This window comes from Acipenser ruthenus, chromosome 6 (genome assembly GCF_902713425.1).
Source record: "Acipenser ruthenus chromosome 6, fAciRut3.2 maternal haplotype, whole genome shotgun sequence".
Lineage (NCBI taxonomy): Eukaryota > Metazoa > Chordata > Actinopteri > Acipenseriformes > Acipenseridae > Acipenser > Acipenser ruthenus.
The window spans coordinates 6,728,102-6,752,120 of record NC_081194.1 but is presented as its reverse complement, the minus strand read 5'-3'; the positions used below and the strand labels follow the sequence as shown (position 1 = coordinate 6,752,120).

At 36.9% G+C, this 24,019-nt stretch overlaps 2 protein-coding genes across 10 annotated transcripts in view; both read right to left on the bottom strand.

Annotated features, from left to right (window-relative positions):
• Window positions 1-241: 241 nt before the first annotated feature.
• grem2b (gremlin 2, DAN family BMP antagonist b) lies at window positions 242-13,043 on the bottom strand. 2 transcript variants are annotated; one of them, XM_034017663.3, is made up of 2 exons: window positions 12,734-13,043; window positions 242-885 (listed from the first exon to the last, which is right to left on the bottom strand). In XM_034017663.3, the coding sequence occupies exon 2, from the start codon at window positions 882-884 to the stop codon at window positions 387-389; it is 498 nt and encodes a 165-aa protein (XP_033873554.1). In that variant the 5' UTR covers window position 885; window positions 12,734-13,043; the 3' UTR covers window positions 242-386. The 2 variants fall into 2 exon arrangements, with proteins under 2 accessions (XP_033873554.1, XP_058880846.1); XM_059024863.1 differs by lacking the exon at window positions 12,734-13,043 and adding an exon at window positions 2,787-4,986.
• An 8,283-nt stretch (window positions 13,044-21,326) lies between these two features.
• LOC117411148 (regulator of G-protein signaling 7) overlaps window positions 21,327-24,019 on the bottom strand; it is a 118,531-nt gene continuing 115,838 nt past the window's right edge. For 6 of the 8 annotated variants that reach the window (XM_059024862.1, XM_059024860.1, XM_059024861.1 and 3 more), the window contains one exon: window positions 21,327-21,924. Coding sequence is in view for 4 of the 8 variants with exons in the window: in XM_059024861.1 (XP_058880844.1) it covers window positions 21,874-21,924 (51 nt within the window). In the remaining 4 variants the exon portion in view is untranslated. Of the gene's footprint in view, window positions 21,925-22,549; window positions 22,679-24,019 lie in introns of all 8 variants that reach the window. The other 2 variants (XM_059024859.1, XM_034018346.3) reach the window with 1 other exon arrangement.

The following is a 24,019-nucleotide window of genomic DNA, read 5'->3' as shown; positions in this document are numbered from 1 at the left end:
TGGGCACACAATTTAAATATATATATATATATATATATATATATATATATATATATATATAGAACAGCAAAAATCAAAAGCTGCCAGGATTATTTTTGCTCATATGTGTATGTAGTAAACTCTGAAGCTGTCTTTAGAACACCTATAGGAAACAGTTTCCAAATATATATATATATATATATATATATATATATATATATATATATATATATATATATATATATATATATATATATTATTGGGTCACTATTTAAAGCCAGTGACTGCCACTGCCTTGGATATAATCATTTCAGTTCTAAAATCAGTTCTACTTGATCCCTCCTTTGAGAGGGAATACAAGTTAATGGCAAAGCATTATTTACATGGCAGATACTGGCAGGACTATCTCACTGCTTGCCCGATTCACTGACGTTCACAGATATGCAGCGGCACTGTTTCACCCGCTGGATTTTCCTATGCCGGAAGGGTGGCTGTAGCTCCGGGCAGTCCAGCTCAACAGTGAGTGTTGTGAACTTCTGTGGCTTGCAGAAGGCGCAGGACTGGAAGGACTCCTGCTCCTTCTTGATGTGTCGAGGGATGTAGAAGGAGTTGCACTGTCCATAACAGAAGCGGTTGATGACGGTGCGACTCAGACAGCCTTCCTCGCTGACAGTCTGTCTCAGCGGCTGGGTTTTGCACCAGTCGCTCTTCAAGTACTTCCTCTCGGTCACCACCAGGGCCTCTTGGCTGGAGGCCAGGACCTCCTGTTTGCGAGTGCGCCTGTGTGAGGTGTTGCCGTTGTCCTTGTATGGTGATGGAATCGCTCCCTGCGGTCGAGTTTTTCCTGCTTCCACAACCAAGAGGAATCCCGTCAGGAAAAGCAAAATAACAAAGTTCCAGGACATCCTGGGAGAAGGAGGAGAAAAGCACATTCAGTCTTGTTTAGCATAGCAAAGAAAATAAAAAATATATAGGCTTTTGTGTTTTTTTGTTAAGGTTAAGGGCCCTAAAGTTTTGAGATGATCTGCACACTTTTGTAATAATAATAATAATAATACATATAAAAATGCTTGTACAGTTTTCTTCTCTTTGCTATATGTATATATTATCTACGAAATGATTTATGTTACAGTGAAGTACTTGTTGAGTGATAGGAGGAAGACAAATCTACCAATATAACCCATACTCAGCCTCCCTTGCTGGATGAAAGCAATTAAATCATGTTTAATATCAACATTAATCAGATGTTTGTTTGTTTTCATTTTGTACTTTTGATGTTTTAAAGTTCAGTCCAAGATATAAACCTTAAAAAGAGAAAAAAGAAAGAAGGGGTAATTAACATAGAGGTCTTGGTGGTTGCAGAAAATAACAACAATTATGCAATTATATATAATTTGAACTGCATAGAAATCAATTGCATATATGCATGAGCATAATGGCAATGGAATTAAGGGAATGACTTCCCATACTCTGCTGCTTTAGGCACCAGACAGACTGCACTGTAACGCCCGAAGAGGCATTACTGTAAGTTATGATACATTTCTAGGACCCACTACTTGTCCTCCCATGCAGCACTCTCCGTTTGAAAGCCCATCCTTCACTGATAACCCTAATTCCATGTTACATTTTCCTTCCCTATTCCCTGCAGTCTCAGACCTTGTGGTGTCGGTGAGCATACAAGAGAGAGTTATATATGGTGAGTGCTGCAGTGGTTGAGTGATGTAGACAGTCTACAAGAATCTGAGCCTAAACTGGCACCAGGCTATTGCATGGAAATGATGTCTGGCAACCCAACCAGAATTTAACCATTGAACCTACAGTTGAAAGAACAGGCTATGGTGTTATCAATCTCTTTCACTTAACTAGTACAATTAGCTTTGTAGCATGGGCTACATTATCTAATGGGAAAAAGAATAATAATAATAAGAAGAAGAAGAAGAAGAAGAAGAAGAAGAATAACAATCCCAGTTTATCCATGTAATGTTTAACAGTACGTAGCTTAAAATTACATTTTTTCTGTCTTTTTTTCTGCTGTTTGCTCTTATTGCAATTACTCATATTGTTTTCCTTCCTTTAACAAGAATATTAACACTGATATTTTTTTACAGTGCAAATAAAAGTAAACTAAGGTATACATTGGCATTACCAGGCTTACTGTATAACTTGAGTTAATTCCTAAAGCTGAGCAAGCCTGGGCATTATACAAGTGTACCTCCTAGTCCTTTCAACACCTCACATTCTACAGTATGTACATCCAAAAAAGTGTATGTGGCGTGAGCCTGCTCAATAGGGTTTTAATAGAATTGAAGTCTCACCTCAGGGGAAATGGGTACTTTGCCTAAATGTGTTTGTTATTTGTAAAAACATTGTAATTGCAGGCCTTGCCAATATTTATAGCTTGTTTCAACTGTTTTAAAGCTAAAGCATTACATTTTTCTGGTAAAATAACGTACAGAATGATTATAGAATACAGCTAAATATTTTAGTTAATTAAGGCTAAACATTTTAGTTGATTCAATTATTTAAAAAAAATAATAAAGTTGCATTTTGTGGTTTTCTGATGTTGCAAAAAAACAACATAAACAAACATTCTTGCCATTAACCAGGCTACAAATATATAGACTTGTTTAGCATAAGCAGATAAGAACATAGGAACATAAAAACGACAGGAGGGGATTCAGCCCTGTTCTTTGTAGCTGGTTGATCTCAAAACTTTCGGGTCTTAACAGATCCCAATGATTCACCATCAACAGCTTAGCAATGTAACCCATTCCATACCCTCACCCCCAAGCAAAGAACTGTCCTACCCTCTGTCCTAAGCATGTCTCCAGCTGTGTCCTCTGGTCCTGGTTTCTAAGTGGAGACAAATAAATACCACACTCTAGCTTTTAAAATCCAAGGTTCGATCTGGCTTGGCGCCTATAGTTGATAAAATGACTTGGCCCTGGCCCTGGATGTTGTGTGACACTGTCACTGAAATCCCCCTACCACAGCCCTCCTTGTCCCAGACCCCAGGCACCAGTCACCGGGTAACTTGCCCTTAGAGCTTTAGACTATTTAAAATGGTTTCCTATGAGGACAGGAAAAGACAGATTAAGTTTAATTTGTCACTTTGTCAAGCACAGTGGGAACAATGAAGCTCACTCAAATGATTATTAAAGGGAACTGAAGTAACTCTGTCTATCTGCCTTACATCTTTGCAACAGATGTTACTGGTTGAAAAAAAAATAACACTAAAAATGAGGGCATTGATGCTAACACACACTGCCAGCATTCCAGAATCACCCATCTCTTTTGTCCTCCGCGAATAATTTTTTTTAGCTGAATCAGCTCAAATTTCACTTAAAGACAAAAAGAGATACTCCATAAAACTGCTAGCTCTACTAAAGTAATTTTTCCCAACACAGCGGACACTGCCCGCTAGATCATTTTCTGCAGAGATGAAGACCACATTTTACTGTTTAGTGAGCGTTCCAAGACGTTTTGCTTTGGGCACCGACCGCTTTGATAATGACTGCTGATTTCAATATATAGGAACACTTGGTAGAGTCAGTGTAGGTGTTTCTCCGCTGCTGACTGGTATCAGAAGCATTCAAATAGTTTCTTCCATTTCAAGGGCTATGTGAATGCAATTTCTACCAAGTACATACAGATTGGCTTGATCTTGTCCTAGCAGCTACACAACACAGCATAAAAGACAGATCAAGGGACGTGCTGTACTGTGATTCACTCAAGCTTCTCTTTTAGAAATCAGGTGGTATGTGCATATTCTGCAGTTTACAGCTGTTCTGTGACTTTGGCAGAAGGTAGACATTTTAACCTACGCTTGCTTGGTGGTCTTCCTTTTCACTGTTACAGAAGCGAGCCCCCCCCCTTCCCTATTTTTTTATGAACAGCTCCTGCCGAAAGAACAACTAGAAGTAGAAAAAAGTAGAAAAAAGACCTGAACAGGCAATGGGAAGTGTAACCTTTGATCTGTGTCTCCTGTTTCTACCCCATGGCTGCATTTACAATTTCCTCAACTCTGGGGGAAAAAAGCCAATGCTCATTCGTGGTGGAGAAAGGGAAAGAGAAATGCTTTCTAGCTGAAAATAAAATGTTTAATCCAGACATCATGTAAGCATGTAGAAAATTATTACAATACTAAACTTAGTAGGGTTCTCAGAAAGACTAACTGGGCACCCTACATGGGATAGAGACTACTCTTACATTTTGCATGGAGGAAGGCCCAACAACATTCCAATTACAAACCAATTACTGCCTCTTTAACTAAATTACCTAGATTAAAACTTTACCACTAAGTATGTTTGGACATGTGGGGGTAATTTATTTGGGCAATTATGTATTCAGTGAAACAGGTTTGACATTTTCATGAATAGCGTCTTTGAATCTTTAAAGCACCTCAGTTTTGTCACACTAGAGATGTACACAGTTGAGATGTGTGAAGCTGAATGCAGAATTCTAGCTGCCCCTACACTCTGAGTTAGCCAGTCATAATGTGTTATATTGACGGTTCATGGCACATATGTATGTGGTGCACACAATCAGATAGGAGAACTCCAGCCAGCTCCAGACATAAAGACATAATCATTTGACTGGAAGGCTTACAGCCATCAACTCATCTGTCCAAAGCCACAACAGGCTCAAATAAGTATGCCTGATTTCAACAGTTTGATAATGTTGAGTATCCCTTCCTGAAAAAGACTTCTGAATTGATATATATATTTTTTAAACTTACTGTGTGTAACTTTAATAAGCATATCAAACTTGAATGTTGCTTTGAAAACAATTGAAAGAGTAAAGCATTCATTCAAGAATATTTTGATATTGAAAAGTCATTATCAAATTATTATTATTTTGTGTTTTTGGATTCAAAGTTTCAAAATGGATTGTTTTGAACAACAATAACACAGTAAAATCTGTAAATAAACTCACTTGATGTGTTAAATCGTGATAGATGCCAGATGCTAAATATATTTGGTGCAGGAAATTAAATGGCTCCCACAAATGCATAGGACATAGACCTCAGTACAATTATCTTCAAGAAAGGTATTCAATCAAAAGGCTGAGATGAAAAGCTGCCTCTAAAAAGAATACAAAATGAAGTTTACAGCACTGCAGCTTCTGTACTTTACTGCTTTGACCTTTACTGCTCTATGTTGACCTCTGCTGTTCCCTAATATGGCTACATTGCTGAAACTTGACCTCTGGGCCCAGTGTACCCACACAACTGGAGTTATATAGACCTTCTGTGTGACCTTTTATGCATTAATTGGCACATTGAATGAAATATAAACTTCCATGGTAGACTGAACAAGACTGCACAGACAGGTAGGTTTAAATACATGGTTACTGATTGATTTGAAATGATTGATGGTTGACAGGTAGAGGTAAGTTAGAGATAACGTTAAAAACTCTAAGTAAGTCAGTTTTGTAAGCTTTGGATTATATCCTGTTCTTAATCAAAGTGAGACGGGAAGATATAGGGGTTAAATGCTGATGTAGTAGGGTTGTATACAGTTTTGCTAAAGGCATGTGTTCTTTCAAACAGATTGTGTTTGTTTTTGCTATAAATCTGACTTTAATTTCAATTATTCAACATGACAGGTCCCAGACTGACAGTGCTGGACACTGCGGTCCTCTGTTTATCCACATTTCAGTTCCAACATGGTCAGAGAAAGTACAAGTTTCTTCACATCGGTGTGCCCTGGATAAACCTCTTTCACACCATTTCCAACAGCAGTGTCAATTAGTGCTATTTCAGTAAGCTCAGTGGTTCCTGAATTAAAGCAATGAATCAAGTGAAGACCCAAAAAGAATCTCAGCAGAATAAAGGGGTAACAGTTAATAAGGTTTATAAAAAGAATATAAGGAATATGAATGATAAAATGGATTTTAAAGCCTTGGTTGGCATGCATTTAGCACTCTTATGACGTGTATAGTGTACATGGAAAAAAAACAACATATTTATTTTGTGTCATATATTTTATAAAGGATATATGTTAAATACATGCGATTTATATATGTAACCACATATACTGTATGTGACTAAAATCTCACCATATAACAAAATAAGCATGCTATTCTTTTGCAGTTTTGTGACTAATTTGGAAAGCGTGCAAATATATAAAACTGTTAGATCAACAACATTCCGCAACATCTGGGAACATGAATCAAAGCAATTATAAATATAATGTTTTGCTTACAGTACATAGTTTCAAACATGTCAGAATTTGAGGAAATCCAACTTAAGTTGATTTTGGAGAATGTACACAAACTAGAACGTAAAATAAAAGGCATGCTTTCTGAAAAGTGCAGGGAACCATGGAAGAATATTGTAAGCATCAGCAAGGAATTATACCCCAGGGTGAAACAGAACAGGCCTGTGTGAGACTGCTGCATTAGTGACAGGTTGGAGCAGTGGAGGGCCCGGCACAGAGCTGATACTTTCTGTGCTTTGAGAAGGGTACAATTCTCTCAGTGTACTGTTTAAATCCTCTTTACCCTTGTTTTCCTGAAGCCACATTTTGAATCATTTTGCTTTGTGTTCTGCTCGTTCCGTAGCTGTTCAAGGTTCTCAAGATTCAAATCTTTAAGCAGGATGATGAAGCTTTGAAGGTAAACTTAAATGTTGTTTTCTTTTATTTAGTTATGGTTTAAAATTAACATTAGTGGTCAACTCTTTGAATAAAGGGGTTCGATGCCTTGTTGAAGGGTATACTGAGGCTTCCTGGGTACCTCCATTGAGAGTATACGTATGCCCTTAATAAGAAATACGCCACACACAAACAAAATAACTTTAAGCACTTCTGGATCACTATCAAATGCTAAATCGTTGAGGATTAACAACTGGCAGACGTACAACATGATCTCAATAAAACAATTGCAACAGAACAAAAAACACAAGCAAACAAAAACAAAACATGCACGAATAGTGATGTTAGAAATCCCAATTCTCCAGGATGGGGTGGGAAGCACCCTAAAACCCCCTGCAAGATACTTCCAAGCAAGGTGCTTACTATTGAATACACACAGAAAGCAGTGGCTTCATCTCAGAATCGGGGGTAGTCACTCAGAATGCTAAGAAAAATGGACTCTGCATATACTCTAAATGCAATCATTTTAAATACAAAAATAGCTAATTGTTACATATATTGTACAAACAACCAAAGCAATAAACTGCTTGTAACAGGACTGCAGATCTCAGGACGATGCCATGTAAAAACATTGCACCTTAGTATACAGCCCATACGTAATGCCCAAGGTAAAAGGTGTACAACATGGGCCTCACCATACTGTACGATTACAACTCCCTGTCTAAGGTCTGCTTCCCTTGCTGACTCACCAAGAGGGCATAATCAAGCCCAAAATGTTTAATCTCCTTGAGACCCTTTTTAAAATATATTTTGGTTAACATATGTCCCCCAGTTAAATTGGCATGAAAACAGGATTACAAGGTAGTTTTAGGAACAGACACAATGTCATTACAATAGATTTGCCTGAGGATGTTTGGACAGAGGCTTGCAGTAACCATGGACTGCCTTGGTAATCAACTGCAGCTGACAGATTCTAGCACATGCTGTTTCAAAAGCCATTCACCAACTACTTCGCTTCCCACACATGGGGTATAAAATAAATAACACACTTTTCCTTTTTTGGTTAGCTGTGGTTCAGAAGTGGTAACACTGTTCAGAATGTTGCAACAGGAACAACAGCCTAAGATGCAGCACATAATTTATATGACTCCACACGTATTCCTCCACTTCAGCGACCTTTCTCTTTAATTGGCAAGGTGAACGAGGTGGATGGAAAATCAAACACTTCACCTTGTCTGATACACAGGATGAAAGGTGCAGAATAATAGTGGAGGTCAAGCAACCAAAAAAACAAAGTGTTTTTAGTATCAGAAATGAACAGCCAGTTAGGTTATGTATTTACTTTTCCTAACATTAACCGTACAAAATATTTTTTTTTTATTGAATGTTGCGCTTCCTGACTTTTCTGTTATTTCTAGTACATTTCTTTATTATTATTATTATTATTTTTTTACACCTCAGAGCCCACTAAACAGACATTTTCTAGTAAAGAAGATAAGACTGGTATTTACTGAAAGTCACATAATGAAAATAATTATCTTATCGTCTTTTTTGGAAGTCTTCAGTTTATTCAGGGCGTAGCACCTGAATGGTTAAAATCCGGACAGACTTTCCTGTAGAGCAACCCACACATTTACATAAGAGCGTAACAAACACAGCCCCCATGGGCTTTAATGTATGGTAAATACTCCATCTTAACTAGGGTAGGTACTTTATTTTAACAGCAACCTAGTCAAACTGTAAGCCATAACTATGGCAGAGGCACAGGTAAAACCTTATTCAAAAGTCTATCCACTGTTGTTCTCAAATAATCTGATATTTATATATTTGTCGACATTTTCAAAAGTATGTTAGTCACACAAACATCAAAATGTCAACCCCTATTACCAGCACGCATCTAACTGAATGATCTGTAGTACAGCATGCTGGCACGGCAGTCAGAACGAGTCCCAGTGGTCAAAGCATTGACCAAAACCTTTGTCTTACAGATTTACCTGTCTGCATATGCTATGACTGTCCTGGTGAAGACTATGCTGTAGTGTTAAAATGTGGACTGCAGATTTATACCACAGTGCCTCCGCTGCTTGCCAGACATGCTCTGCCTGGAATGTAAGTCTATAGGAATCTACAACAGCGGCATGTTATTATGTTCCCATGCAGAGCATACACACAAGAAGGGAGATTAAGAATGAATTAAGAGCTGTTTAAGGAATTTAAACCTTGACTTTGTACATACAAATGTTTGTGTCAATTACATGTTAGGTCATAACAAATAATAAAAAAAAAAAAAAAAAAATCTGAAATACAATTGTTGAGATAAAACTAACTAATTAAATAAATAAAGCAATACAATGTATATATATTTTAAAAACATATTCCATATTCAGTTAAAAGGATATATATATATATATATATATATATATATATATTATAGATGGGCTTCAGAGAGTTAATTTCATCCAGGGTTTCTGTGACGTCATAAATTACAAGACCGAAGGTCGAGTAATTTATAAACTGTCCCAGAAACTCGAGATGGAATTGTTTTCCTGTAACTCACTGAAGAGGCCCATCTATTATTTTTTTAGACTACATGGATACCCTTGTGATGCTAATATTAAAGAAGACGAGGTTCAGCAGTACAGTTGTTTTTTTTAAACGTAGTATTTCAGTGCTGTAAACGTTCTATGTCATTATCCATTGGTGTTTCAGCTTTATTTGGATGATTGCCTTTACCTAGTTTTAATTTCCCGTTCCTCTCCAGTTTCTCTGAGATACGAATGTACAAGCTTTACATACATCGTATTCTTATTTTGTTGATCATTAATGAACAATTATGTACTGTGGGTGCTGTCGAGTAATTGAAAATGAAACATTTTGTGTTTGAATTGAAAGTGATGGTCTCGAGGAGTTGAATGGGTCAAAGTTCAAGTATATTCTCCTCTAGAGCAGGGATCTCCAATCCTGGTCCTGGAGGGCTGGTGTCCCTCCTGGTTTTTGTTCCAACTGTACCCTAAATTACTTCATTGGACCAATTAAGTGCTTATTAGAAGCTTAATTGGTCCAATTAATTAATTTAGTCTACAGTTAGAACAAAAACCAGGAGGGACATCGGCCCTCCAGGACCAGTATTGGAGACCCCTGCTCTAGAGGAATTATCACTTTTTGACGTCACTACTGTGGTATTATACTTTTTTTTTTCCGACTAGCTCAGGATGCAAAAATAGCCTTCATCCATCTATATATATATATATATATATATATATATATATATATATATATATATATATATATATATATATATATATAATCCTGCATGATACTGTAAAATAACATCTTCCTCACTCTACAATACTGTTCAGACCAGTTTTAAAGTATCTTACACTAATGTTATACAAATTTTGCGGTAATTAAAAAAAAAAAAAATTATTAAGGTATATGTACCTTCAAATATTTTTTTTTTTTGTGCACTAAAACACAATTCGTGAGTTAATATTGAAATATTTCATAAAAAATACCGATGTGAAATGGCAGAAACGTGAAATAACTAGCATTATTTTTCAAATGGCAGTTTTATATACATGTATAACTAGAAAACTAGAAACATTTTACAGTAAATGACTCACAAAAACAAGTAGACTGACCCGTGCATTTACAGTATTTAACGGTAAATAAATTGGAACACAAAAGAGAGCCCAGACTGTATATCAAACAAAAATGTGCTCTCTAAATTTTCCAGATACTGCAAAGCATGGTCTATACGCACTGACACAGGCATACATTTTTTGGAAATGTTGCAGACTTTGCTTGAATTCATGCTGTACTGGCTGTACAGCAACACGTGATCAAGTGAGCATTCCTTGGGCTTCACCGTGGAAAACTGCTCTTCAGGTACCGCACACATAACAGGGACCATGGTTTGTGAACGGTCTGTTTTTAAAACATGTAAAATAATAATACCAGCAACTTTTTTTTTTTCGCGTATTTGTATAAATATTTAAGTTACCAATAAGTGCTAAATTTATTAGCGAAAGTAAAAAAAAAAAAAAAGTTAAATTAAGTAATTAAAAATATCTCGTAGACTACATGTGTTAGTGCTGACTGCATGTGTTCACAGTGTGTTCATGATGTTTATTCAAGTAATCAGTCTGCATCCAGTTGTTTCATGTCTGCTGCTTGTCATTCAAACCGGAGAGTTACTGTTCTTGTTGGGTTTGCTTTATTGCCACTGACGTTGACAGACAACATTCAGATGAGGGTTGCCAACTGGCCCGACGATTCCGGGACAATTTTAAGTCAGGTCAGGTGTTGTAACTCACCTTTCTAACTGCAAATTAATTGATTTTATTGAACATGTAAAATGAGTGAGAATTTGTGGAAACTGTCGCTAAAGCAATTGAATTGTTTTGCGAACTAGTTACTAAATGTACACACCTGTCCGGGGGCGGGAATTATTTCCTGTGAGGATCGTTTCCATCAAGCTGTACAGCTCGCTGATTTGCTATGTTTGTCTGATTGGCGCAGGACTGTGTGAAGCAGGAATGCATATGAAAAATAAATAGAAACGTAACCACAAGGTTAAGAGAGAGTGCGGGTGAATTCTCTGCGGAATAACACTATTGTGATAGATGGTTTACCGTATAAAATGTCAAGCAATACGATTTTAATGCTCTTCAGATAGAATCGCCACCGCAATTAAACAACGTTACTTGTTGATTTAAAATCGATTAATTTGTGGTTTAGAGTGAATTAAAAAAAAAAAAAAACCTGACCTGTTTTAGTGGGGCCAGTTGGCAACCCTATTCGGAGGGTGTGTATTAGAACAGAGATTTTCTTTGATCAAGCAGAAAAAAGAATATTTATTTATTTTTCAGGTTAAATGGAAATCTCTGATCCATTTTTTTTTATTATAAATACATACCTCTTACATGCCTTAAGAGTGCCTCCCCTGCTCCCACGGTTCCGCCGCCCGTGGATCAAATTATATGCTCTGATATCTAATTTGAATTACAGGGCTTCAACTATTATCATCAGGTGTATCCACAGTTACCTGTTCAAGTGATCTGTGAAGCCCTGAGCCAAACCCTTAGTGTACTGTCCAATTCACATTGACCATTGTTGAGAATTAAATATAATATGCAAGAAAATGTCAAAGTTTGCTAACAAAGAAAACTAACAACAATATGAATCATCTAAATTCAACAGTTTTAAAACACAACAGCACTTTTTGTTTTTCTTAACTCGATTTGGAAAATGCGGCATTGTGTTTTATCTAGTGTATATGGGTAATACATTTTAATTTAAAAATGTGTTATTCCACATACTATGGCAGCGAACAAAAATAATATAAACCCTATTATAACTACAATAGCATGCTAGGGGGTTGTAACAGTGCCTGTCTCTTATCTAACGTGCTGAAGTATCAGTGTACAGCAGCGAAGCTGTAAAAATAACTCATTTGATCTAAGAATCAAAAACACAGATTTTCTTTCTCACAAATCCTCTTTCCCAAACCAGCTAACTGTACAAGGTGGAAGCAGTCACCGGCTCAGCCACAAAGTACAAATAATCGGACCATTAACCCTGCATCTCCCACTCCCGACTGATCAAATATCCTGTAAATACACTGTTTAGAATTATCCTTTGCTTTTATTTACAAAGCATATTTATCAGTACATAATCCCATTATTATTATTTTTATTATTCTATATTTATTTTAAACATACACGTGTCCGTTACTTTGAGAGAGATTAGAGAATAATCCATTTTTGAACAAAACATTTGAATCGCTTGTTATAATTACAGCTTTTGTTTTTCAATTTTGACAGCAATAAAAATCGAAATAGCCAAAAAATATTCTTCCTAAGATGACTGTAATGCTCTTGCTGAATGTACAAGTTTCACTTGGGTATTACATTAGTTAAATTTATCATTAACATGTTCTAAAGTTTTCTAAAAAAAAAAAAAAAAACCCTCCCATCAACCATCAACCCACAGAAAGAAAGGACAGGTTCTGTTTTACTGGCACTATAATTAGAAATGCTAATATAAATACCACATTACTGTTGTGAAATATCATCCTATGTACTTCACCTGCAAGCAGAAAGCATAACCAGTATTCCCCAAGTTAACAGAACCCTTTGAACAGGCTGAAGCTTTACCTTTGTTTTCACACTATCCCTGCAATGCTGGTTCTGTGTGCTGGTGAGGGTATTCCAGAAGCAGTAGCAGCTCAATGAAGATCTTCTGATCTGAGTCCCTGGTGAGTCGGCACACTGCTGCTGATGCCCATGAGAAGCGTGCTGCTGTAAGGGGAGTGGAAGGATGGTGGCTGATGTGTCTTCTCTTGCTTTTCCAATGTGTTTGTGATCTCGGTTCTGGCTCCTCTCAGTCATGTGCATGGGGATGTTATCACAGACTGGGTTTCTATTGGCTCTGATCACTAAACTAATCACACTAAGTCAGTCTGTCTCTCTGTCTCTGTCTCTCTCTTTCTCTCTCTCTCTCTCCCCCTCCCTCCCTCCCTCCCTCTCTCTCCTTGCCTCCCTCCCCCTTTTAAGTATTGTTACCCAGCATCGCAACCACTTACACAAACTCACTTTCTTCACTTCTTACTCAAAAGCTTCCCACTCACATTTGCAGTCTCTAACAGCATGGCTTTTAAGGGAATAATATTACTGGTCTCCCTTTTCTTTAAGTTCTTTGATTGTTTTTTATACTTTGGGATTGTTCAAGTACAGCACTAACTTCCTGGTATATAGTCAGTTCCTTGGTGACTGATCACAAAGCCTGATTGTAGCTAGAATCACAGGAAGTCATTACTGTATATACATACATACTGCTATAGCATTGTTTTTGCAATGCCTGCTTATTCAGAATCTAATTTATGGTATCCACTCTTGTTTTTCTCTTCACTTTATGCCCGTCTTGTACAGTAACCTTTTTCATATGAAATGGAATAGCGATGAAACATCAATTTATGATACATTCCAAACCTACTAGCATTTCTTTTTTTCAACACAATCGAGATTTGATAAGAAGTTGTCAAGATAGAGCTACAGCTGTACCATTCAGGTAACCTATCACAAGTCAGAACTCCTTGAAAAAGATACTGATACTGACGAATCTCCTCGCAAAGTTCCAAGTGCCTCCACTGTTTTTGTTTTTATATCATAAACCTACTTCCTGTTTGTGTTATTACACATGATTGATTTATTTTTACTCCCAAAGCAAAAAACCTGCTCTTCATACATTTTCTGTACACTGCACACCCATACTCTTGTAGATCAGTGTTCTGTGTTTTGAATGAAACTATTAGCTGAGTGAAGATCTCAGGGCATGTTCTCTTTTGCTCCACCTGCTGGTTATAAATAAAAGTGCGCTCAGTAAAATAAGATAAAGAACAAGTACTAGTAGGAGGCTGTGTGGTCCAGTGGTTAAAGAAAAGGGCTTGTAACTAGGAGGTCCCCGGTTCAAATCCCACCTCAACCACTGACTCATTGTGTGACCCTGAGCCAGTCACTTAACCTCCTTGTGTTCCATCTTTTGGGTGAGACGCTGTTGTAAGTGACTCTGCAGCTGATGCATAGTTCACACACCCTAGTTTCTGTAAGTCGCCTTGGATAAAGGCATCTGCTAAATAAACAAATAATAATAATAAAGTAAAGATCGTTCTCTCTTAAAAAGTGTTTACAGAAACGAGGCTTTTCTGTTTGAAATGAGGGGATGTTCTAGGAAACAGCATGGTTTCATAATGCATGGTTTCCAGACTTGTTAGATCAAAACGGAACACATATTTTCAATTGAAAGTACTCAAAAGAGGAAGGAGAACAGCCCTGAATTCAAACTTCAAATTCCTACTTGATTATTGTTATGGATTAGTGGGTATACTGTGGTGGTTAACTGTTTTTTCTTATATTGTTTTTCATGTAACAAAACAAGCCTCTTAAATTTCTATATTAAGCAACAGTCTGATGTATTAGCTTGTTCACCTTGAGGATGACTTTCAAACATGCACATTTTTATTAAATGATTGCAGCATTATATAGGCTACAGTCTCACTGAAACTCACAAACTTGAACTATTGAATGTCAGTACCCTTACAATTCACAGGTAAGATTAAACAAAAAAAAAGGTATGAGGTTTACATTAAATGTCTCTAATGACTATGTATTTACATAGTAGTAATACATGTGTACTTACACATAATTACAATATTATTTTTGCACAATATAACCCTAACGCTAAACCTAACCCTAACCCTACCCCTACCCTGTTAATCCTAACCATTTTCTGGTACAATTGTGTACTTACATATACAGTATCGTGCAAAAAGATTTACACATTAAGTGTATTGTAACTAAGCATGATATTATTGTAATTATGTGTAAGTACACACGTATTTGCTAAGTAACTAATATGTAAATACACAGTAATTAGAGACACAATGTAAAGTGTTACCAGGTGTGACTTGTCTTACATAAGTCTCCCGCCATGATAAAGTAGATCACCATGACCTACATCCACTGTATGTACATTAGCGTACATTCGGACATTACACGTATAACCAGATACTGATGCTCAGATCAAGATTCAGCTTAACTGGATAAGTGGATATGGCGCTACCCCTATTGTTATGCTGGAGTCCTGAGTCACAGCTAAGAGACCATGTTGTTTGTGAGAATCAAATGAAATTACGTGAGGAATTATAAGTCAAATGGAAATGACCATATTGGCTTACAACCTGTTTGTCTGTTTGAAGAGTGGAGCCATGTACCGTACCTGTAAAAATGAAATGCATGTGCACGACTGTCAGTGAGTGTAATAACATTAACATGGTGACAGTCACTTACAGCAAAACTACAGGGAAACTGGATAAAAAGAAAACTCTCAAAAGGCAGGGAGATTGGCGGCACAGTACAAACACCACGGAACATCATTCTTTTTGAGCAGACAGCAGAGGCCTTTAAACACACGCTCAAACTGTACTAAAAATACAAACACAGGACTTGAAAAACACTAAGGATGTTGTGATTAGAAAAAACAAACAGAAACAAGCTTAAAACACGAGTAAAATGAAAAGAAGCAGCAAGCTCAGAATCGTAAAATAATCATTCAACAAGGGCTTTAAATCCTAATGAGAGTCTTACTACAACAATAAAAACTGTCCAGCTTTATGGACCTTGTGCTAAGTACTGTGGTTGCCAAAAAAAGAAGGGGGGAATCCAGGAGTACTTAACACATTTAGGGTATGCCTAGAATAAAAAAAGCAATATTTTGGGCACTGCCTGGAACATTCCTTACCCTCATGTAAAGTTTTCTAAACTTAGACAATGCCCAAAATGCAGAATATCCGTTTGGCAGGTGAATACATTTATGACACAGATTATGCATGTACTGTATGTAAATAAGAAAAACAAAGCAATGACAACACTCAATACTTTATTTAAGTGTCAAAAAACAAACAGAAACCTACACAATTAAGCAAAACAGTATGTAAAATAAGCAACTTTAATATGTGCTTTAACCCTGAAACAAGAGGGGCTAGTGGCTGTCTCTGTCAATTTTTGTAAGCTGCTATTTCTCACTAGCCCTGGATCAGAATAAGCCTTGCTTTTAATAGTGGGAACTTTTAATATTTTTTAGAGATATGTGTAGTGTGTGTGCGTGTGCGTGTGCTATTTATTTAATGTCCAGCAGGTGGATAAATACTAGATGCAGATTAAAATGTGGCAGGTTACAGCAGGTGACCTGGACTTATAAAGAATGTAGGTGCAATGGCAGGGAACCTTAGGGAAATCAAAAGCCAGCTGTACAGTATGTGTTGATTTCCCACATTCAATTCTTACGATATCCCCGGAGGGGGGGGGGGGGTGTCTCATGGTTTTTTTAAGGGAGAACACACTTCATTCCTTCATTTCCCACTGACCAGAGAGCAATTTCCGAAAGCATTTAAAGTGAATTGGAGGAGGTACGGCACAGTCATCCAGGAGGTTGGGAGAGTGAACACAGATGGGAGAGCATCCCTGAAAGTTTATTTTATAAATCATTAGGTTCCTCTCAACCAATCACAGTAGCCAATTAACAAACATTCCATCCCATCATCTTTAGGCAATAGAAGCCTGATTAGAGAGCTTTACCGTCTGGTAGTTGACTGTGTCGGGAAGGAAGGGCACTTATTGAACTGACAAGGTCAACTATCAAGGTAAAAAACAATAATCAGGCGGACCCAAATCCACCATGGGTAATGTGTCTGTTATAGCCAGAAACTACATTTATTTCAGCGTTGTGTAAATGGAATCAAAATAAATTTAAACGGGAAATACACAAAGGTACCCCAAAGTCATTAGCGGGAGAGAATCGCCATTTTAAGTTAAAACGTTACACATTTGAATTAAGAAATGTAGTTCATACGCAGTTTTTTTTTTGTAGTATATTAAAACATGTTTTAACATTTTTCATAAAAATAGTGCCAGTGGCACAATGGCACTCCTGAGTAAAAGGCTTTGTTTCCCCCAGAATGTTTAATCTGTTATTTCAATTTAAGCACAGTGTTATTTTTTTGTGTTCCTGCTGTGAAAGACCATGAGATACATTGGTGACTGATAAGAGAGCTTCCTGATTGGTACTTAGATTTTTTTTACTTTTAAGTGTTATAAATTGAAGACAGCCTTAAAACATATATAAAACACACATTTTGTCTAGAAGTCTTTTACAATGTCTTCAAAGTCTTCCTCCTTAAAGACAATGAAGTCATAAGACTGTCATAGAATTCATTCATTCAATCAATGAATCAATCTTTATTTTTGTATAGCGCCTTTGACGAGGGCCGCCACCAAACGCTTTACATGAAGTAAACAACAAAACAAAAAACAAAGTAATAACAGTAACTGTAATAATAACAAGAATACCTAGAAATAGTTAAACATATTTAAAATAAATAAAGCAGTCAAATAATGCAAAAAAGTAAAATAGTAAAATATGCCATATAGAGACGAGAGAATATCATTTTAGATAACTGGATACACCAGACTATAAAAATGTGTTTTTAATCGAGATTTAAAAACCTCAACCGAGGGAGCTTCCCTTACAGTACTAGGCAGCTCATTCCATAATTTCGGTGCAATATAGCTGAAGCATCTGAACCACCTCAGTGTTTTTCTCTGAATGATGGGTATAGAAAGTAACCTGGCATCCTCAGATCAGAGTGACCGATTGGGGACTTATGGTGTTAAAAGATCTTTAAGGTAAGGTGGAGCAAGGTGAGATATCACATTGCTAATTTGATAACACTATTGGGGCACAATTGTATATGTTTCTTTTAGTATTACAACACATACAAACACTGATTATTTTATATATTTACAATCATGTATCAGTGAAGGTGTATTACTTGGGAAAACATTGTTGACACAAAATATATTACTATGCGGAGGAATCAAAATACCACAGCAGTCATTAATCACTTCTAAGAAAAGTCAAGGAAAGGTAAAATGTATCCTGGGTGGGGGTTGGAGAAGCAAAAAAATTACTGCGCCCACCTTAACCTATATATATATACTGTGGTGTAGTGCGATATTTAGAAGTGAGGGGTCGCTATTCTGTAGCCCCCACACCCCACCTCTGAACCCTACCACGCTGCCTGCAGTCCCAGTTTCCCCATACTCTCAACAGAACCGCAGTTTATCACTAGTAGTTACAGTATTTGAAAGGGCTAACAAGTGTACCAATTGATTACAAATTCAGACAATCGGGTATTGAGGTATTATTGTAAAGCAACTAGACTTACAGTTATTTATATTAGAGATAAATAAATAAACAAATACTGTATATATTTTCACAACCAGTTTCATACAGTAATACACACATGATTAAAACGCCGTCATTATTATTATTATTAATCCTACGCTTAACACTCCCCCATCTCGTATATTGAGTGGTTTAGTCCAGAATCAGCTCGTCTCAATGTCCTATTGCAGTCGCTTAACAGCGAATGAGACTGAGATTTTGAAACAGAAGTGCATCTGTCTGCAAAAAAAGATGTGTAAGGCCACAGGTATCCTTTATGTGTTTGTTGCGATTGAGTTTTATCTTTTAAATAAATGTTTAGTTTATTTTATCTACATTATTTCTTATATATGGGTCTAAAAATAAATTTAAAAAACTGTTCCAATTATTACATCTAATTGTAAAACGCTGACACCTCAGCACAGCGTTAATGCAGGTTCCTTCACCTCTCTACATTATTCAGGAAATATAATTTGGCGCCCTCTAGTGCTGATGAGTGAACAGTGAAAAAAGCAGTTTCCCTGCATTCATAATTACAGTAGTGATTTTTGACATCATTTATTACTGGGAACTGAATACGGGACTTGGTAAAAAATAAATAAAGCAAGTTGTCTACAAAACTAAAAAAAAATGTGATACCACTCAATGTTGAAATGTAGTTTTATTAAATGTACCGTTTACTATACTTGCTACTACTGAAGAAGAAAAACACAGGTGATGCGAAAAATGAGACAGCCAATAGCAAGCAAGAGGCAGGATTGAAATGGGTTCTGAATCACATATTCTATTTGGATTTGCAATTGAATATGGGCTATGTATGCTAAAAAATACCCGTAAAAAGAAAAGGCTTTTTTTTTTGTAACCAGGTGAGGATGACAGATAAATCTCCCATTATACGTTGTTCTGCTGTATTCCAAGTTTTACAGTGAGCCTAATTAGTCACGCCTGAGGCATATCTTTGAGACCATAGCTTGAGGTGTTACTAAATAAGCTCATAGTAAATACTGTGAAGGTTTAAACTGTCATGTAGTTATGTGTAGCCCTGCAGTGAGCAAAAACATGCAGCTTTACCAGTGTCATCAATCCACCGTATCAGCTGGACCCTCCGAGGAATTGGTTTAGCTCCCTGGTATAGTGCTGTGAGCTGCAGGTGTTTCAGCTGGACCCTCTGAGGGATTGGTTTAGCTCCCTGGTATAGTGCTGTGAGCTGGAGGCATTTCAGCTGGACCCTCTGAGGGATTGGTTTAGCTCCCTGGTATAGTGCTGTGAGCTGCAGGCGTTTCAGCTGGACCCTCTGAGGGATTGGTTTAGCTCCCTGGTATAGTGCTGTGAGCTGGAGGCATTTCAGCTGGACCCTCTGAGGGATTGGTTTAGCTCCCTGGTATAGTGCTGTGAGCTGCAGGCTCTGCCTTTACTAGAGTCGAGACCCAAGCTGAATCATAGCAGGGTTACTATATGGGGTTGTTATTAATACAACCACAGCAATCTCCGCATTGTCTATTGTGGTACATTTCTACAATCATGTTGCAGACTCCAGTGCTTTTAACATGCTTATGGTATGTATTTATCATGCTGTACTATTGTTAATCCTGTTTTTATCCACATACTCTTATGTAATATATGTAACATATAAAGTCATTACATGCACATGTTGCCCTGAATTAAGTGATCACCGGGCACACTGAAATACCGGATTTTATCTGAGACAAGTCGAGGCTGGTGAACTACTGATATGTGTATCCTGAAGCGAAAGCTATTATTTGATAAGAGTACTGTATTTTAATCAAATTCAGTCAACTTCACAACTGTATGTCTTTCAGCTCGGTAAAATGCATCTCCCTTTATCAACATTTATTAGTTTAGTGTAGTCTATTCACTTTGTGCCAGCAGGGCCAGCACAGGTGTGTCTCAACAGCAGGAGCAAACTGTGTCATGTCATCTTATAACAGGATCTGGAATTAAGTGAATACAAGAGATTGACTAGTCTCATGTAACAGATGCCAATTCTGCCTCTTTTCCAGAGCAATTTGCCATGACGTGACCCATATAGAAAATACTACAGTACTGTCCAAAAACACTATAGTTTCATATAATACACTATTGTATGTACAGTACTGCAGTATACTATAGAAGAGTACAGTGTTTCAGTCAGGAAACTCATACTCTTAAAGCTTAGTCTAGACACTACTACATTATACATATTTTACACTACAGTCTTTGGCCTTTGGCCTCGCCTTTCGAGGTACCCCTGCCCATAAATTAGCTTGCAGATAAGACAGGCTGACCGTAGGGAAGCCATGGACAAGGTGGCAGGATAGTTACCCTACCCCATTACACAAAGCCAAAAAGCAGGTGGAGGAAGAGGCGAACTCTGGCGCACAGCGGGGACGTAATGGATTGAGGTAAGATATAAATCCTTTCCTTGCTGATCACTGGACGTATTGTATATCGAAGAACAAATATGACATCAGCTATTCGACTGACGATTTGATCCCTGCCTGACCCACTGCTTTGCTTAATTTCTTAATAGTACTATAGTATTCTTTTTTTTTATATAGGGAGGAAGTCAGCCTTCAAAGTATATTTTAATTAAACTTAGAAGAAACTTATTTGCACAAAACTGCATAATTTTATAGGCCTTTTCTACATGTCTGGCAGTCAGACAAATAGCACAGTATTCAAAAGGTCTATCAAAGCATCAATTTTAAGGATTTCTTTGTTAAGGACTGTTTGTTAAAGCCTTTGATACATACAAATCAAGTTTTTACACTCCCCCTCCCCCTCCCCCTCCATGTAAAGCAAGTTGTCAATTTACAGAACACAGCAAACAGTTTCCATCGTTTTTATTCTTTGTGCAAGTTTCTTTGCAAATTTCTTCTTGCGTCAAGGTTACAGCAACCCCATTCTGACCTGGCATGTCAGTAATCAGAGAATAGAATGAAATAAAAACTTGAGCCAAAAAAAAAAAACAGACAAAGGGCCAACTTTAATACATTTTAAGTAAAAGGTTTTTAAATATGGTATAAAAAATAAATGCAAGAAACAGTAACAAAGAATCACAGACTACATTGGACAAAGACGCGCTTTTGTTGTGTTCAGAACGTGACTTTACAAGTGTGATGGAAACCTTCTGTGGTAGCTCGTGTGGTGCAGTAACTTGCAAATGGCATATGTATTTCCAATAATATATGCATACTTTGTTATGCATCTGTTTGGTGGCTGATTATCGGGGATAAAGGTCATGTTCCTAGGCAGAAGCTTTTTTTTTTTATTAATATTTCAGCTTGTGATAAACATACAGATCCAGCTGATATAAAATTAAGAGAGCAGATGAATACAAAAATTCAAAGGCATTAGAAGTCCATACTGCCTTGCCACACAGGAGAAAAAAAAAACATAGTTCCTCAGACATGCAACAACTGGTCTACTGTCCTCTGATTTCGCTGGGTAAACAGTGGACTACAATTATGTATAAACGGAATGGTCCTCATCCAAGCTAAGGTGATTGTATTGTTTAATATGACTGCACAAGACCTGTTAACCTCTTTGAAGTAAGTGATTTTCCCTGGAAAAGAAAAGAGAGAAGAAGAAATGTCATTACTGAAACGACAGCGCACAATGCTAAGGTAATTGGAAAAAGAGATCAAATAAATGGACTGAATTTGATGCAGCTGGGACTGGATCCTGTTACTGAGATTTGTGTGGGTGCTTCTGATATAGAAAACAAGGCCCTCTTAACGAAGGCTTTGGTTCTGGGTGTCATTGTACAAAACTAAGTTTGTAAATGCTATTAATAACAAAATCCATGCAATTGTCCAGATATTGAAATCAATAGCACAATGCCTTTAGTTTGATGTTTGTAAATATCTGGACTTTGTTTTTGTTTTTTTACAATTACATGTACTGTATGTAGCACAGATTGGCACTCACTGTAGATAATTGCTATGGTAACACTGTGATGGAATAAGAGACAATTTAACATTAGGATGGGTTGATTAAAAGCTGAACATGATTTGTAGATTTCAGTTTTAGAGAATATGGGCTATTGATTCTGCACTTTGGTGTGCAGCACCATGACTACTTTGTACATTAGTTTCTATCTTAGTTATTTTGAAAAACCCAGTCCCACTTACAACACTGTATGCGTATCTGAGTTCTATATGATATTGTTCTAAATGGAGAATGCTCACTGGAAACATGGTTTACATTGTACTGTAGCATGCAAGTGTTGATGTTTTGAGCATGCCATGCTGGCATGGGTATGATGGCGATTCTTTCCAAATACTGACAAGAACTTTGTCATTTGTATTCTTAACTGCCTAGGACCAAAAGACAGAAAGAAAACTGAGAAGTGAAATCTGATACAAGTTCTAATACATATATTATTAAAACTGGTCTAACTAAAAGACATTAACAATAAAAGCATCAATGAAATAAAGACAGAAGTTTCTCTACAGTAAACGGGAGCAGCAAGTAGAACATACACAGATTACCCATTATAGAAAAAAATACATAAATGTATGTTTATTGCAATAAAATTGTTTTGTGTATATGTATTTAAAATAACGAATGCATTCATGAACATTTAGGGTTACTAACCGTAAGAGCATTAATCCAAACTTTTTTAAAAAATATATTTTATTTCACATATCATTTATTTTAATGATTTATAAATTTAAAAAAAAAATACCCAAAGTAGCTTTCAAGTCAACAGGCTCTGTTGTAACCCCAGTGTGCTGTGGTCTTGAAAGCTACTGTATACCGTTAGTTACTTTTATCCAAAGCTGATCCTGATCAAATTCAGTAACATTAGGATCTAAACCCTAATCCATGGGATTGATCATTCTGCTACGCTGCTGTGTATTTAAGCTTTTAGCTCATTCTTATCTCCTGTGCAGCGAAAGCTCTTGGTGGTTTACTCTCTCATTTGTTCTAATAACCTGCACTTAGACTAGAAATCTAGAATATGCTAGAGTCAACAAACAAGGTACAAATCAATTAGATTACCTTGTTACAAATCAGTGGTTTATTAGGCAGGGAAAATGTTTAGCTTTAATGAAAACCATAAAAAACACCTTATTAGTTAAAACCTTATTACTAAGATTTATTTCAGGTCAATACATTTAAAGCACCAATTCCTTATTATTTATTTCTTAGTCAACACCCTTATCCAGGGCGACTTACAATTGTTACAAGATATCACATTATTTTTGCATACAATTACCTGTTTATACAGCTGGGTTTTTACTGGAGCAATCTAGGTAAAGTACCTTGCTCAAGGGTACAGCAGCATCCCCAACCTGGGATTGAACCTACGACCCTCCGGTCAAGAGTTCAGAGCCCTAACCACTACTCCACACTGCTGTCCATTTTGTTTTTGTTACCTACATCTGCTCTCTTTATAGATTTAGACTGTCAAAATATTTTACTGTTTTTCCAAATATCTTATCATGAATATATTGTTAAGAATTAAGATCGTAAGGTCTTTAAAAATACACTGCCATGTTCTGGGGTTTCTTTTTTTCATCTAGGGCAGCAGTGTGGAGTAGTGGTTAGGGCTCTGGACTCTTGACTGGAGGGTTGTGGGTTCAATCCCTGGTGGGGAACACTGCTGTTGTACCCTTGAGCAAGGTACTTTACCTAGATTGCTCCAGTAAAAA

What these genes read in the sequence shown, in the direction of transcription:
- grem2b (XM_034017663.3), bottom strand. Translation starts at nt 884, where the DNA reads ATGTCCTGGAACTTTGTTATTTTGCTTTTCCTGACGGGATTCCTCTTG.